The following is a 16,906-nucleotide window of genomic DNA, read 5'->3' on the forward strand; positions in this document are numbered from 1 at the left end:
GATGCCATGAAACGTTCCAACGTCAGAATTATTGGATCCCTGAAGGGGAGGAGAAAGAAAGAAGTCTAGAAGATATAGTGGAACAAGTTCTTCATGAAAATTTTCCCAATCTTGCGAATGGAACCAGTGTTCATGTACTAGAGGCAGAACAGTCTCCCCCCAAGATTATAAATTCCAAAAAAACATCCAGGCACCTCATAGTAAAATTGAGGAATCATAATTGTAGATACAATCTCTTGAAAGCCGCTAGGACAAAGAAGCTCCTTACGTACAGAGGAAAGCCCATCAGAATAACGTCAGACCTGTCCACAGAGACCTGGCAAGCCAGAAAGGGCTGGCAAGGTATATTCAGGGCATTCAATGAGAAGAACATGCAGCCAAGAATACTTTATCCAGCAAGACTGACATTCAAAATGGATGGAGAGACAAGGAGTTTCCAAGACCGGCAATGCTTAAAAGAGTGTGCGACCACCAAGCTGACACTGCAGGAAATATTAAGGGGGGTGCTATGAAAGAGAAAAAACCCTAAGAATAGTATTGAACAGAAATATAGAGACAATCGACAGAAAGAAAGTCTTCAAAGATAACACAATATCAATAAAAACATATCTCTCAATAATCACTCTCAATGTGAATGGCCTAAATGGGCCCATAAAATGACACAGGGTTGCAGATTGGATAAAACGACAGGACCCGTCCATATGTTGTCTACAAGAGACCCATTTTGAACCTAAAGATACACCCAGACTGAAAGTGAAGGGATGGAGAAGCATCTTTCATGCCAATGGGCCTCAAAAGAAGGCCGGGGTAGCGATTCTCATGTCAGATAAATTAGGTTTTCAACTAAAGACGGTAGTCAGAGATACAGAAGGACACTACATCATTCTTAAAGGGACTATCCACCAAGAGGATCTAACAATTGTAAATATCTATGCCCCCAATATGGGAGCAGCCAATTACGTAAGAAAATTATTAATCAAGATAAAGAGTCATATTGATATGAATACATTAATAGTAGGAGATCTTAACACGCCTCTCAGAAATAGACAGATCATCGAAGCAGAAAATCAATAAAGAAATAAGAGCATTGAATGACACATTGGACCAGATGGACCTCATAGATATATACAGAACATTCCACCCTAAAACAACAGAATACTCATTCTTCTCAAGTGCACATGGAACCTTCTCCAGAATAGACCACATACTGGGTCACAAATCAGGGCTCAACCGATACCAAAAGACTGAGATTATTCCCTGCCTATTCTCAGATCATAATGCTTTGAAACTGGAGCTCAATCACAAGGAAAAGTTCGGAAGGAACTCAAACACCTGGAAGCTAAAGACCACCTTGCCTAAGAATGCTTGGATCAACCAGGAGATCAAAGAAGAACTCAAACAATTTATGGAAACCAATGAGAACGAAGACACTTCACTCCAAAACCTATGGGGTACAGCAAAGGCGGTCCTAAGGGGGAAATACATAGCCATCCAAGCCTCCCTCAAAAAAATGGAAAAATCCAGAATACACCAGCTGTCTCTATACCTTAAAGAACTAGAGAATCAACAACAAATCAAACCAACTCCACACATAGGAAGGGAAATAATCAAGATGAGAGCAGAGATCAACGAGGTAGAAACCAGAGATACAGTAGAACATATCAACGAAACTAGAAGCTGGTTTTTTGAAAGAATCAATAAGATCGATAAACCACTGGCCACACTAATCCAAAAGAAAAGAGAGAAGGCCCAAATTAATAAAATTATGAATGAAAAGGGAGAGATCACAACTAACACCAAGGAAGTAGAAACAATCATCAGAAGTAATTATCAACAGTTATATGCCAATAAGCTAAGCAACCTAGATGAAATGGATGCATTCCTGGAAAACTATAAACTCCCAAAATTGAACCAGGAAGAAATGGACAACCTGAATAGACCGATATCTAGTAACGAGATTGAAGCAGTGATCAAAAACCTCCCAAAAAACAAGAGCCCAGGACCTGACGGATTCCCTGGGGAATTCTATCAAACTTTCAAAGAAGAAATAACACCTATTCTCCTGAAGCTGTTTCAAAAAATTGAAGCAGAAGGAAAACTTCCAGACTCTTTTAATGAAGCCAGCATTACCCTGATCCCCAAACCAGGCAAAGACCCTACCAAAAAGGAGAATTTCAGGCCGATATCACTGATGAATATGGGTGCTAAGATTCTCAACAAGATCCTAGCAAACAGGATCCAACAGCACATTAAAAAGGTTATCTACCCTGACCAGGTGGGATTCATCCCAAGGTTACAAGGATGGTTCAACATTCGCAAATCAATCAATGTGATAGAACAAATCAATAAGAGAAGAGAGAAGAACCACATGGTCCTCTCAATTGATGCAGAAAAAGCTTTTGACAAAATCCAGCATCCGTTCCTGATTAAAACACTTCAAAGTATAGGGATAGAGGGAACATTCCTGAACTTCATCAAATCTATCTATGAAAAACCCACAGCAAATATCATCCTCAATGGGAAAAAGCTTGCAGCCTTCCCATTGAGATCAGGAACACGACAAGGATGCCCACTCTCACCACTCTTGTTCAACATTGTATTAGAAGTCCTAGCAACAGCAATCAGACAACAAAGAGAAATAAAAGGTATCCAAATTGGCGAGGAAGAAGTCAAACTCTCTCTCTTCGCAGATGACATGATTCTTTATATGGAAAACCCGAAAGACTCCACCCCCAAAATACTAGAACTCATACAGCAATTCAGTAATGTGGCAGGATACAAAGTCAATGTCCAGAAATCAGTGGCTTTCTTATACACTAACAATGAAAATACAGAAAGGCAAATTAGAGAATCGATTCCATTTACTATAGCACCAAGAACCATAGGATACCTCAGAATAAACCTAACCAAAGAGGTTAAAGATCTGTACTCAAGGAACTACAGAACACTCTTAAAAGAAATTGAAGAAGACACAAAAAGATGGAAGGCCATTCCATGCTCTTGGATGGGAAGAATAAACATCGTTAAAATGTCTATACTGCATCAAACACTTACATACAAATACATACATATATACATATATGTATATATATACATATATATACATATATCCATATACAAATACATCAAACTCCAGAGAGTCCATGCTGACTGCTCTGCTGGCCTCATCACGGGGTTCACCTCAGGCCCTTGATCTAAGTGTCATTTCTGTCTCTGTGACCTGTTTACTTGACCATACTTGTTTTTATATGCTGGCTGTTCTCTTACTTTTCTTGGTGGCATTTGTTCTTTTGTTATCTTGTGCTTTGGAGTTTGATCCTTGTTGGACACAAAATCCAAAGGACACATGCCAGCCCTGATTTCCTGTTCCCTTGTCTGCAATGCAGAAACCTTCCCAGGCCATACTATCTGAAATCTGGCATGTTCCATGACAATCTACCCACTTTCTATATACGATTTATCCTTGAAGACCCAATGCCATACAAGCACTTATTTCCCTGTTCTCTACTATAACATATGATCCAAAGGAGCAGGGCCTCACCTGCTTTGTTCATGACTTTTGCTGACAAAGGTGTGCATTTGTACAGAAACAAGTTTTAAGAAAACGAGAATTCATTAAATAGAAAGAATGGTAGAGAAAACAAAATCGTGTTAAATATGGTGGTTCCAAACAACTGTTTTCAACAAAACTGAACAATAATCTAAAACTAATATTTAACAGAAATGATATACAGTACCAAACTTCATGTCAACATCAGTCACTATTTCAGGATGAAATGGTTAAAAGCTTGGGAATAAAAAATAGGGAAATGTTCTTTTTAATACACAGTACAAGAAGCAGTAACTAAAGTTATAATTTTATTGTGTGTAACCTAAATGAACTCAACCATGCTTATGAAAAGGGTGCAGGGGATCTTTAGTTGAATACAAAAGAACATGTTTCACATAATGACAGGGGGTGATTGTTATTTAAAAAAATGTTCTAACTCCAGAATATAAAATGGTAGAAATGATGACAATTGGAATGCCACCAATGCAGTAAGGTGGCAATATGTGTAAAAAGCAATTATTATTAAGGATGTAGAAGAATTTCAATGTTTGAAAGCAATGAGGAGAACACAATGTCATCAACTGATCATTTCGATCCCTCAAAATATGTAAGCTCTCCCTGCATCCCCTAAATAATCTCTACACAATACAAGGATTAAATGGTAAACATCAAACCTGGTGGAAAAAAATGCCATTTTTTTCCTTGAAAGAATGGGATCCAAACACAACAAAAACACATATATCTCAGTACATGAAAACAATGTATTTGGAAAACGATTTGCATATCTGAAGTAAATGGCTAACAAACAAAAATATATTCAGCATCCTTGGTGATGAAATAGTCACAAAGTGATACTCCTTGGCATATTCCTTCATGCATATTAGGTACATTTTTTCCTAGTGAATAGCAATGGGAGAGATAAGGCAGTGAAATGTATGGCTCAAAAACAGCCATCACAAAGGTAGTATTTACTTCCATGGGTCTGTATCCTTCTAATAAATACAGAACAAGCTAAATTTACCCCATCCAAAAAATTTAAAAAATGCTCTCCCTCCGCTGCTCACACCTCCAAACATAATACTCTGTTTTCCTACTCCCTTTAGCTGCAAACTCCTTGATTATGTTCTGATTTCACTGTAACCATTTTATGGCCCTCATTCCTTCCTCTGTCTCATCCACTGGACTTCCATTCTGACCACGTATCATCAACAATGGTCCCTGTATTGCTGAGTCCAACAAACACTTTCTTTTAAAATATATTAAGTAAATTATTTTAAAACTTAGTAGTCATTTAGCAAACAAACATGTGCCTGGATAGGCTGATTGGCCTCTCTGGTGACCTCAAGTAAAGTTTCTCAGGTTCCACTTCCTCTGATCCTTCTCTGAAATACCTGCTGAGTTCTGAGATTCACCTGGGTGAGGTCTATAAGGTGAAAGTTTCTGTATGGAGGTCAGAATTCCTCCCTGAATGGTTGAAGCTAGAGATTGAAGCCCTGTTCCCAGACAGGGCAGCAGGAAGGAGTAAAGCATTCGTCCCCCAGCAAGACTTAGGAACCGAAAAGCAACAACCATGTCCTCTCCTGCTCAGGGATGCACCATGTTAAGGGACTGCAGCAGAGGAGATATTTATATTCCCCTGTGTCTGCTCATTAGGGGCTGTTTCCATTGTTACTCCAACTTCTGAGCAGATTATTTCCCCCTGGGTCTTGGGTCTGGACAGAAACAAAGTTTTTCCCTGCCAATTCTCTGTTCCCAGGAGACCATATTAAAAGTCAGGTGAATCCAGTTATTATTAATTTCTTCTTCATGATCCTGCCTGCTTTCCAGGGTTCTAACCTCCATGAAGTATATCCCGATTTTGAGTTAATGTTTTCTCCAAATCTATGACTGAGGGTTCTGCTTAGCCAAGACTCATGGGTAGAGAAGATCTCCTGATATCTCTAGTAAATTGCTAGTCCCCTCTTCAATAAGAGAGAGGGTTACCTTAATTTGCTATGAAGATGTGGGTACTCTGCCCTTGTCTTCCTGATGATTTTGACTAATCAATTAGGTGACTCATACTGAAAACACAGATTCAGAGCTGGCATTTAGTGCTCCATTTACATACATCTTTTAATTATGAGATATTTAGATCTTTTTATGCACCATACACCAAAATGAGAATCCTGTGTGGATTGTTTGTTTTCAGTTTTATAAAAGTCCACTCCATAAGGTGTGTACTATAATGAACCTTAACCTACAATTGTAAAAGTGGGGCTTAGACGCGTGAAATTAGCTACCCCGAATTATGATCTGAGGGAGGGAAGAGATTTGCTTGGAATGCCAGCCACCAAGATATTTCCAGTTCACATGACCTAGGTCAATGGTTCTCAAACAGGGGCTTTTTTTCCCCTCTAAAGACAACCCTTGACAACTATGGAGAAACCTTTGGTTGTCATAACTAGGGATGTCCTACTAGCATCTAGTGGGTTGAGGCCCAGAATGCTGCCCCATATCCTACAATGTTCAGTATGGCCCCCAATACAAAGAATTATCTAGCACAGATGTCAGCAGTAGAGAGGTTGAGAAAGTCTTTTCTAGACCAGAGCTTCTCCACAATTAACATGTGTTTGAATCACTTGAGGATCCTGTTCAAATTGAGATCTAATTTGGGAGGTTGTGGGTGAGGTTCAGAGATCTTGTAATTATAACTTTTTCCCAGTTGATACTGATGGCATCAGTCTTGGTCTATGGACCACTGTTTGAGTATTAAGACCGTATTTCAGTGTTTCAGTCAGGGATAACTAATTTTAGACCTTCTCTACCAAGAATCCTTATGTTCTCCTCAGGTCTAACCTTAGTGGCTACATGATGGATTCAGGAGTCGAGCTTGGGCATGCTCAAGTTTATGGGGCCCACTTGAGTATTTCACTCTTGAGCCATGCTGCCCCAGGGGAGGGATGACACCAGATGGGGAAAGGTATAGGAAATAGCATGGCTCTTCCATGCATTCTCCATGTATGCCACTCTACCAGTAAAGGTTTACTACTGTTAAGGAAACAATAACCCAAAATGACAACCTACTAATGGGAGAAGATATTTGTAAATGATATATCTGATAAGAGGTTAATATCTAAAATATATAAAGAACTTCTACAACTCAACAAAAACAAAAAACATCTAATCTAATAAAAAATGAGCAGAGACTGAGTAGATTTTTTTTTATTGCAGACATGCAGATAGCCAACAGACATATGAAAAGGTGTTCAATATCATGAGGGAAATGCAAATGGAAACCACAGTTAGATAACACCTCACACCTGTCAGAATGGCTAAAATCAAAACCAGAAGAATCAACAATTGTTGGTGAGAAAGTGGAGGAAAAGGTACCCTTACAAACTATTGGTAGGACTGGAAACTGGTGTATCCACTATGGAAAACAGTATGGACATTCCTCAGGAGCTTAAAAGTGGAACTACCATGTGATCCAATAATGCCACTACTGTTTCCAAAGAAAACAAAAACAGCAATTTTAAAAAATATACTCACCCCTATGTTTACTGTTGCATTATTTACAGTAGCTAAGATATGGAAGCAACCTAAGTATCTATCATAGACAAATGGATAAGAAAATAGGTTGCAGACCCATACACACACAGAGGAATATTTTTCAGTCATGAAATAAAATCATGCCATTGGAGACAACATTTATGGGCCTAGAAGATATTATGCTAAGTGAAGTAAGTCAGACTGAGAAAGCCAAATACCATATGATTCCACTCATAAATGGAATCTAAAAAACAAATGAGCAAATAGCAAAATAAGTCAATCAGAGAAAGACAATTATCATATGATCACCCTCATATGAGGAAGTTGAGAGGCAACGTGGGGGGCTTGGGGGTAGGAAAGGAAAAAAAGAAACAAGATGGGATCAGGAGGGAGACTCTTAATCTCACAAAACAAACTGAGGGTTGCCGGGGGGAGGGGAGTAGAGAGAGGGTGGATGGGTTATGGACATTGGGGAAGGTATGTGCTATGGTGAGTACTGTGAAGTGTAAACCTGGCAATTCACAGACCTGTACCCCTGGGGCTAATAATACAGTATATGTTAATAAAAATTAAAAAAATTTAAAAAATGAGCAAAAAGCAGAATCAGACTTATAAATACAGAGAATAAACAAGTGTTTTTAAGAGGAGGAGTGTGGGATGGGCGCAGTGGATGATAGGGGAGCGGGAAGAACAGTCTTCCAGTTATGGAATGAATCAATCATGAGAATAAAAGTCACAACATTAAGAATACAGTCAATGATACTTTAATAGTGATGCATCAGGATAGATGGTAGCTACACTTGTGGGGAACATTGCATAGTGCATAAACTGGTCAAATAACTATGTTTTATACCTGAAATTAATATAACATTGTGTGTCAATTCTACTCAAACAAAACAATGAAAAAACACAGAGAGTATCCTTTCCCATTGGAGAGGAGTGTTCTGAACAGCCCACCTGGGTATATAGCCGAAAAATTTACCCATCTGTGTTTAAACATGTGAATACCTTTACCCTAGATGAAAATCCTGAATGACTGGATTTGGGGAACATGTATAAAGAAAATTCTATCTCTGTGTCAAAAAAGTTTACCATCCACCAAATGCAGTGATACATGCATTTTCTTCAGAATCTGTCTGAAGTGTTCAAAATTGAATTCAGGATGAAGTTCCAGGGAGGATCTTAGCTGGGGTGGATGTGGTCAGGTGACAGCTATATCTCTGAGACAGACACTGGAGACTGTCACTCACAGCAGCTCCCAGGCTCACAGCATGGTCTTTCTGATGTGCCTGCATGGGAAGTTATATACATTGGAGTAATGTCCATTCCAGGGAGATGGACCAATTGGTAGAAAGGGAATATGCACCTGGCTCCCAAGGTGGACACATGGGGACTGAAGTGGCAGAAAATTTTCCTTTATTTATGGTCCCCAGGCTTCAGGAGAGTTGAAGAGAATTGAGTAACACGGAGGGAATTTATTTAATCAGGAGCTCTGAGAATTCAGCTTCTAAATCTCCCTCTGCCGGACTCACCTGCTGCTCATCAACCACAGGCTAAGAGAATCCTCTCCAAGCCTCTCTGAGATGTCCACCGAATGCAATGAACCAGCGCCAGGCCTACATTTCTTGTCCTTTCTACATCAATTGTCCTTGGTAGGAAGGACCTGTAGAACCATTGAGTGAGGCATCAGGGGAAGCTAGAACAGTCTAGTAAGTACTCTGGAAAATTGGTGTGTAGGGAAGGAAAGATTTTGGTAACCATGTCTTCTGGGTAAACAGGTTGATGTGATAGTGCAATAGGATGGATTTCAAATTCTGCACATTTCATGAGTAAAGAGGGTTCTTTCTTCTCACTTCTTTCCAGCTCTTCTTTCTTGTCCTCTCAGAGCATCATTGCATGACCCCTCAGACCCTGGAGCAGTAGTTGACCCTGCTGTATGTCTGCTCACCTCTCAGGTTCCAGGATTAGCCTTTCCCCTTATATGTGAAGCAGTGCCTGAGGCAGCCCTGCAGAGCGAGAAAAGCCTTGACTTAGAGTCATGAAATAGGCAGGATTTAGAATTGTAACCTTAAACAGAGCATGCTCAAATACAACATCAGCATAATTTGTGGTGCTCATTTAGTTTTAAAAATGATATTTAGGCAGCCCTTTCTGCTCATGTGTCTTGTCCCCATGCTTTAATAAAATCACCTTCTTGCACCCAAGACATCTCAAGAATGATTTCTTGGCCATTGGCTTCAAACCCTAACGTCTTTCCTACATCATATGGTGCCTGAACCTGGGGCCTTGAGTCCTGAGTTTCATCTGGACTCTGAGCCACGGTGCAAACTTGGTGAGTACTTTCTCTCTTCTTTCTTTACTCTCATTTCAGGGGCCCTTCGAGGAGTATGATCTTATTGAAACACTTTCATGTTGATTGCTCAGGCTCCAATCCTCTAGCCTGCGGCTATTCTATGGGGAGGAGAAAGCCTGCCTTTTGGCTGGAAGTTAGTACCCTGGCCAGAATGGTAATAAGACCCAGAAACTTGATGCCCTCTCTTTATTCCTTATACAAAGTTGTCTTTCTATAACTCCTTATATGAAGTTGTCAGTCTTGGGCATAGGACAGCCACCTAAGTCACCAGGATGGCTGCCAATCTTAAGACTGCTGTGTGACGTGTTCTCCTGATTGATCTAATGTAAACCCTTTCACATCCCTGGTCTAGCCACTTCTGGCTGTGAGACCTTCACTGGGAGTTGGATGAAACCAGTACCCAATTGAATTAAAACCCAACTAGGTGCTGTTGCCTGGGTAGCTGATTCTAAAGAGTACATGTGTTGGAATGTTACTTAGATAACCTTTGATTTCTATTTTTACTGTTTTCTGTCAATGTCCTCTACTAACTACTTAAGCTACAAAATTGGGTAATGTACCCTTTTAAAACTTTTCTAGTATTTTCCATGGGTTAAAAATGGCAGGGCAATTTGCACCCTTCAGGGCAAAGGGAGACAGGAACAGTATTATTTTAGTCCATTCACCAGGCACTCATCATTAGCCTAGGATGCAGTGGGGAAGGGGAGGGATGGCAGCATCCCTCCTATGGGGGCTTTCTCAGCAGGAATGCCTTCATGGTAAGGCTAGATGGTGATCAATAGTTTTTTCTTTGAGGGACACCAATGGTCACTTTTGACACAGAGAACCTCTGACATATCCTGCATGGGACACCACCGAGAGTTGGGGGAATTTGGCAATGGATCTTCTTTACTTCTGTTGGAGCATGGCCTTGGTAGGCCTCTTCTTCAGTTCCCAAGGACTCGTCCTTTGGATGCCTTTTAACCCACTGGAAACAATTCAGATTGCAAAACTTAAGAAAGAACTGAGCTCTTGTAACACTGCATGGCCTCAGGAGTTTCTGTCAGATAGATCTCTTCTGCAGGAAACAGGGCAGAATGTGTTTCCCCAAATGTGTCTGATTACTAAACCTTCCTGACATATTGGATAGCAATTATCAAAATAGGATGATAACTATCAAAATTATCCTCCAAATAAGCCCACATTTCTGGAGGAAACAGACCTTCCCTAGCAAAGGAAACTCTGACCCTCTCTCTCTCTCTCACTGTTCCTCCTCCTAATAGATGTGGGGGGCTTCTGCCTTATTATTTCCCAGGTTACTGGCTATACCTGGAGCCAACTGCGTCCTTTATTACCATCTAATAAAAACCTTAGCTGTGAGAACCTTCAGATGTATATGGGTGGGTCCTATGTTTTGGGGGTGATTGCCAACATGTATCTTGGAGTTTTAAAGGTAAAGAAAATTTCTAAGGAAATTTGTGTATGTTAAAGTACACTTATAGGATCCTGGGGGGTGTGGGGGTGATTGGGCTAGGATTGCCTTTTGCCCTTAGCAATGTGTCAGCATCACGGCAGTTGAGTCCCCAATGGAATGTCATTCTGACTCTTTCAAGGACTTGTCAGTGGGCTGTTGGTAATAAGAAAATTTCAAAATTTTTCTTCTGTCTTTGTTCCCCCCTGAGCTACTCTGGCCCTTGAATCTTTAAGGTTGCTGGTGTGGAAGGTCTCATCTTCTGTAATTTCTTCCTGCTGAATAGGGGTGTAGAGATGTCCCTACCTATGGGTCAACATTGGTCAGTTGGGGCTTATATAGATTTAGGAGTTACCAAAGATAGAGACAGCTGAATCCAAGGGACACTGCATGTGTGGATCTTCCTCAGTGCAAAGGACCATCTATTGGCTTGAAGTTATGGCAATGAAGGAGTCTCAGCACCAAAGGGGGAGACATGGCAAAAGGCAGAAAAAATGATTAGTGTAACCAAAAGAAAAAAGTTGCCCAAATAAGAGTACTTTGATTGTTGACAAAAATCCTCATCCAGTCTAGAACTTTAACCAATCATTAAAGGAAAGTGAGGGATTGTTTAAAGCACCAGTTTGAGAATTCTTGTCAGTTAGAAACCCAGGAATACTTTTGTGATGATCTGGAACGTATACATAGCATTTTGTTTTTATGCTAGCACAAGTTCCACCTTGTGCAGCAGTTTAAACATCTAATGCCTATATGCTGGCTAAGTGAACATAATAAAAAATAAAAATTTAGAAAACCCTTTGCAGAGAGGGTTTTAAAATTTAAATAAAATAAATAAATAATATGTACTAAAAATGAAAAAAAGAAAAACATTTAATGCCATGATGTTTGCAAAACTGCTATACACAGTTGTGTTGTTTCAGTTTTTAGTAGAGAAATACTATTTTAAGTATAATTTAGGGCTTTGACAATGTACTTATTAAGAGCTTCCAGTGCCAAACAACATCATCTGTCCCAAAGAGGGAACAAAAGTCAATGTTAAGTGGTTATACCAATGCGACAAAGAATACGTCCAATGTTTTAAATTTGGAAGGGTGGCTGGGTTGGTGATGGTTTTAATAATGCATCTGTGCATCCAGGAAAAACCCAGAGTACTGTGGTCTATCCAGTCTGGAGGAAGCCATGGACACAGGTTAGAGCCTCATAGACATTGAGTCCCATTAGGAGACAATCATCTAATTCTGGGTCTCCTTTAACTTCAGCCAAGATAGCAAGGGATATTCAGTTTTGAAGGGTCATCTTTTGAATTTGTGCAATAAAAGACAGTCTGTTGTCACTTGGTAAGGACCAAGGGAGTCCAAATCTAGGGACAATTTCTCTTAGTAAAGTTTCCCATCACCTCTGTAACCTTTTTACCCAAGCCAATAGCCTGCTGTAAACCCTGTATTACCTACCATTGATTATTTTGGGCCATAAAGATGTTCCCCTTGTCATTAACAAAGCCAGTCCTCTGCATTTCTTGGTCTTAATAGGCTGTACCTATGGACTTTGTTGGAGTTGAGACTGGTAAAGACTTAATATTTGTTTATTTTGTGCTGTCTGCACAGTCTATCAAATCTTTTTGTTGATGTTGTTTTGTTTGTTTTGTTTTTTAAATTCTAAGGTCATATCCTTTGATGTCCTTTGAGGTTCGTAATAGCTAAATGACAGTACAAAGCTCCCAAGGAGGGAGGGAACCCAAAGGGGTTGCCACCGGAGTTATTAAGTCTAGGGGTTTTTATGGGCTTATTGGAGGGTTTAAAAAATTTTTTTTTAATTCTTATTGTGTTATTAGTCAGCATACAACACACCACTAGTTTTTGATATAGTGTCCCAAGACTCATTGCTTATGTATAACACCCAGTTCTCCATGCAATACATGCCCTCCTTAATACCCACCACCAGCCTCACTCAACCGCTCACCCTCCTCCCCGCTAAAATCCTCATTTATCCAATTATCCTTCATCATCTCCCCCTCTGAAGAAGTAATCCTAACTATTGTTCAGGAATTCATAGATATCTTACCAGAAAGTTTCCTTAATCTGGAATAGGAAACATTAGAGAATAAGCAATGTTTCAAACAAGAGTCACAAAACTACAATCATCTTTTTAGTTCATTTAGTCCCATGTTACTATTCTTGTTTAGTCTGAATGCAGCTTTTAGTTACCTCAGGAAATTCCTTTTGTAAATTAATTAATTTATTTTTTTTATTATGCTCCATTAGCCAGCTTATAGCCCATCATTGATGTGGTGTTCAATGATTCATTAGTTGCATATAACACACAGTGCTCATTACAACATGTTCTGGAAATTCTTACCCATTTCAATTTTATGATCATAAAGACACTGAATACCTGTATTTGTCCTAAAAACCATTTTTTATCAATCTTCTTGAGGATGAAACTCACTTTGCAAGAGCATAAGAACAATTGTAAGTGACAAAAAGGCAGAAACGGACATTGTTAATGATCTGATATGAGAATTCATTATGATGTAATTGGCAAGGAAACTCGGCTATTTCTGTGACACACAATGCTTCAATAGCCAGAATATCGAGTGATGATGACCTTATACTAGAAGGTAACATACCAAACAAACAAGCCTAATCAGTCAATGAGACTTTGTTTACAATAAAAATCTTGGGTAAATTTGTTAGAAACTTAGAAAGTTTTAAATCACATGCCTAAATAGGGTCAGGGGTATTAAAGCCCTTATAAAGACAGAATATGGAAACTTGTTTTTCTGGGCAGGCAAAGAGAAAACCACTCTTTACATTTTCTTATCAAGAGCAAACCAGCATTTCAGGAAAACATAGTCCTTTTAACAGAGAGAAAGCAGACTTTTAATCTTATACCAATTTACTTTTTTTTTAAATTTCTTTTCAGCGTAACAGAATTCATTGTTTTTGCAGCACACCCAATGCTCCATGCAATGCGTGCCCTCCATGATACCCACCACCTGGCTCCCCCAGCCTCCCACCCCCACCCCTTCAAAAACCTCAGGTTGTTTTTCAGAGTCCATAGTCAACTCAACTCCCTTCTCCTCTCCATCTCCCCATTTACTTTTAAATCCATTCATTTCAATCTTAGTCTGTCCTGACCACACATAAAATTATGTTCCAATTGTTTTCCTATCCATCACAAAGCTTTTACAACTTCCTTTGCCTTCAGATTTCTTTCCAAACAACAGGTCTCATTTAGGACAAAATTACCTTCTTTTACTGTCAACAAAAGTGCATTCCCATTCCTTATATCTTTCTTAATTTCTACAGAGTTGCTTCCTTTATTCCCATCAGTCTTAATTACATTTAGTAGAATTTCGTACTCTTAGAAAACTTAGTCTCCATGTTACTTCTTATGCTCCATAAATAAGTGACATGGGGAGATGGAAAGGAGAAGGGAGTTGAGGGAAATTGGAGGGGGAGATGAACCATGAGAGACTATGGACTCTGAAAAGCAATCTGACTGTTTTGAAGGGGCGGGGGGTGAAAGTTGTGTTAGCCTGGTGGTAGGTATTATGGAGGGCACGTATTGCATGGAGCACTGGGTGTGGTGCCTAAACAATGAATTCTGGTACACTGAAAAGAAATTTAAAAAACTTTAAAAAAAAACCTCCCTAACTGTAGACCTCCCATTTTTAAAAATTTTTCAAAATTTTATTTTATTTTCAGTGTTCCAAGATTCATTTTTTATGCACCACACCCATTGCTCCATGCAATATATGCCCTCCTTAATATCTACCCCCAGGCTTACCCATCCCCTCACCACTCTCCCCTACAAAACCCTCAGTTTGTTTTTCAGAGTCCACAGTCTCTCATGCTTCATCTCCCCCTCTGACTTCTCCCAATTCACCCTCCTTTCCCTCTCCCAATGTCCTCCATGTCCTTCCCTATGCTCCACAAGTAAGTGAAAGCATATGATAATTGACTTTCTTTGCTTGACCTATTTCACTTAGCATAATCTCCTCTAGCCCCATCCATGTTGACACAAAAGTTGGGTATTCATTATTTCTGATGGCTGTGTAATATTCCATTGTATATATAGACCATATCTTCTTTATCCATTCGTCCCTTGAAGGGGATCTTGCAAGCTCCTATTTTTACCTACATATGAAGTAAGGTTGTTTGAGGGAAGGTGTAGAGGAAAATAAAATTGAGGAGATAAAAGATGAAGGACTGGAAGCCACAGATGTTCTAGACCAGCACTACTCAGTCGTGATTGAGCAGGGGAATCCCCTGGGATCTTGTCACAATATGGATTCTGATTCAGTAAGTCTACCAGGCATCCCTAAAACTGGCTGTTTTAAACATCAGTTATGTAGGACATTCAGCAAATGGATTAATAAAATATTAGCCTGTTATAATTGCTTCAGTTAGGGAATTTGAAATGCTTCCATACTTCCCCTGCTGCCACTCTCATCTGGAAATGCAACCCTACTTCCAAAGTAGTTGTACTCCTATTGCCTCACTCAGAGTGTGGCCCATGGACCAGCACATTGCTCAGAACAGCTTTGAATGCAGAACCCCAGGAGGAAGCATTTCAAATTCCCCGACTGAGACAATTATAACAGGGTAATACTTCATTAATTCATTCACTGGATATTAAAGGCAATCACATTTCTGTGCTGTCACTGTGATGGTCATTGAATGCTGATTTTTTTCTCTTTCCTGCTAGTTATTTCACCCACATGGAATCAGGAAATCAAACACATGCTTCAGAATTTCTCCTCTTGGGATTTTCAGCAAAACCAGAGATTCAGTTCATGCTCTTTGGGCTGTTCTTGTGCATATACCTGGTTGCATTCACTGGGAACCTGCTCATCATCCTAGCCATCTGCTCAGACTCCCACCTCCACATGCCCATGTACTTCTTCCTCTCCAACCTGTCCTCTGCTGACATCTGTTTCATCTCCACCACAGTCCCCAAGATGCTGCTGAATATCCAGACTCAGAGAAAAGTTATCACCTATGCAGGCTGCCTAGGCCAGACTTTTTTTTTCTTTGTGTTTGGATGTGTGGACAATTTACTCCTGACGGCGATGGCCTATGATCGCTTTGTGGCCATCTGTCACCCTCTGCACTACTCGGTCATCATGAACCCCCAGCTATGTGGGTTGCTGGCCTTGGGGTCTTGGTGCATCAGTGTCATGGGCTCCCTGCTCGAGACCTTGACCCTTTTGAGGCTGTCCTTCTGCACAAGCGTGGAAATCCCACACTTTTTTTGTGATCTTCCTGAAGTCTTGAAGCTCGCTTGTTCTGACACCCTCATCAATAATTTAGTGGTTTATATTGTGACTGTTGTCCTAGGTATTTTTCCTTTCTCTGGGATCCTCTTTTCTTATTCTCAGATTTTCTCCTCCATCCTGAGAATTTCATCAACCAGGGGCAAATATAAAGCATTTTCTACGTGTGGGTCTCACCTCTCAGTGGTCTCCTTGTTTTATGGCACAGGCTTTGGGGTCTACCTCAGTTCTGCAGCAACTTCATCCTCTATGATGAGTCTGGTGGCCTCGGTGATGTATACCATTGTCACCCCCATGCTGAATCCCTTCATTTATAGCTTGAGGAATAGGGACATGAAGGGGGCCCTGAGCAGGCTCCTAGGCAGGGTGGTACCTCTCAGCATCAGGCTTGTTACAGGACACTCTTGAGTAGCTGGGCACAGAAGATGAAGGCCCAGAGAACCTGGCTTTCTTCATCCAATTTTTATTTTTTCTTTACGTGTACACATTTTAAAGCAGTTCTATCCTTGGGTATTCCTTGTCTTCTCTATTTTTCCTCTAGGGTATATCTTGGGTTCTCCTTTTGACTTTATAACCAATTACTTTCACTTGGTGTGAATACAACCTTGTATTTTCTCAGTTATCTTTCATAATGGTTTGGATTTCTTAAAAAAGTAACTCAGGAAGGGGAGACAAGATGGTGGGGGACTAGGAGGAGGCGCTGTTTCAACCTGTATCCTAAAGTGAGCTGATTACCTACCAAAGAAC

General features: G+C 40.1%; 1 protein-coding gene across 1 annotated transcript in view; it reads left to right on the forward strand.

Annotated features, from left to right (window-relative positions):
* LOC308351366 (olfactory receptor 7C2-like) overlaps nucleotides 1-16,567 on the forward strand; it is a gene marked incomplete at both ends in the record, with an annotated part of 88,167 nt that extends 71,600 nt beyond the window's left edge. The window contains one exon of the mRNA XM_080816928.1: nucleotides 15,809-16,567. Coding sequence (XP_080673054.1) covers nucleotides 15,809-16,567 — 759 coding nt within the window. The remainder of the gene's footprint in view (nucleotides 1-15,808) is intronic.
* Nucleotides 16,568-16,906: the final 339 nt, after the last annotated feature.

Source organism: Martes martes, assembly GCF_963455335.1.
Source record: "Martes martes genome assembly, chromosome: 1".
Taxonomy (NCBI): Eukaryota; Metazoa; Chordata; class Mammalia; order Carnivora; family Mustelidae; genus Martes; species Martes martes.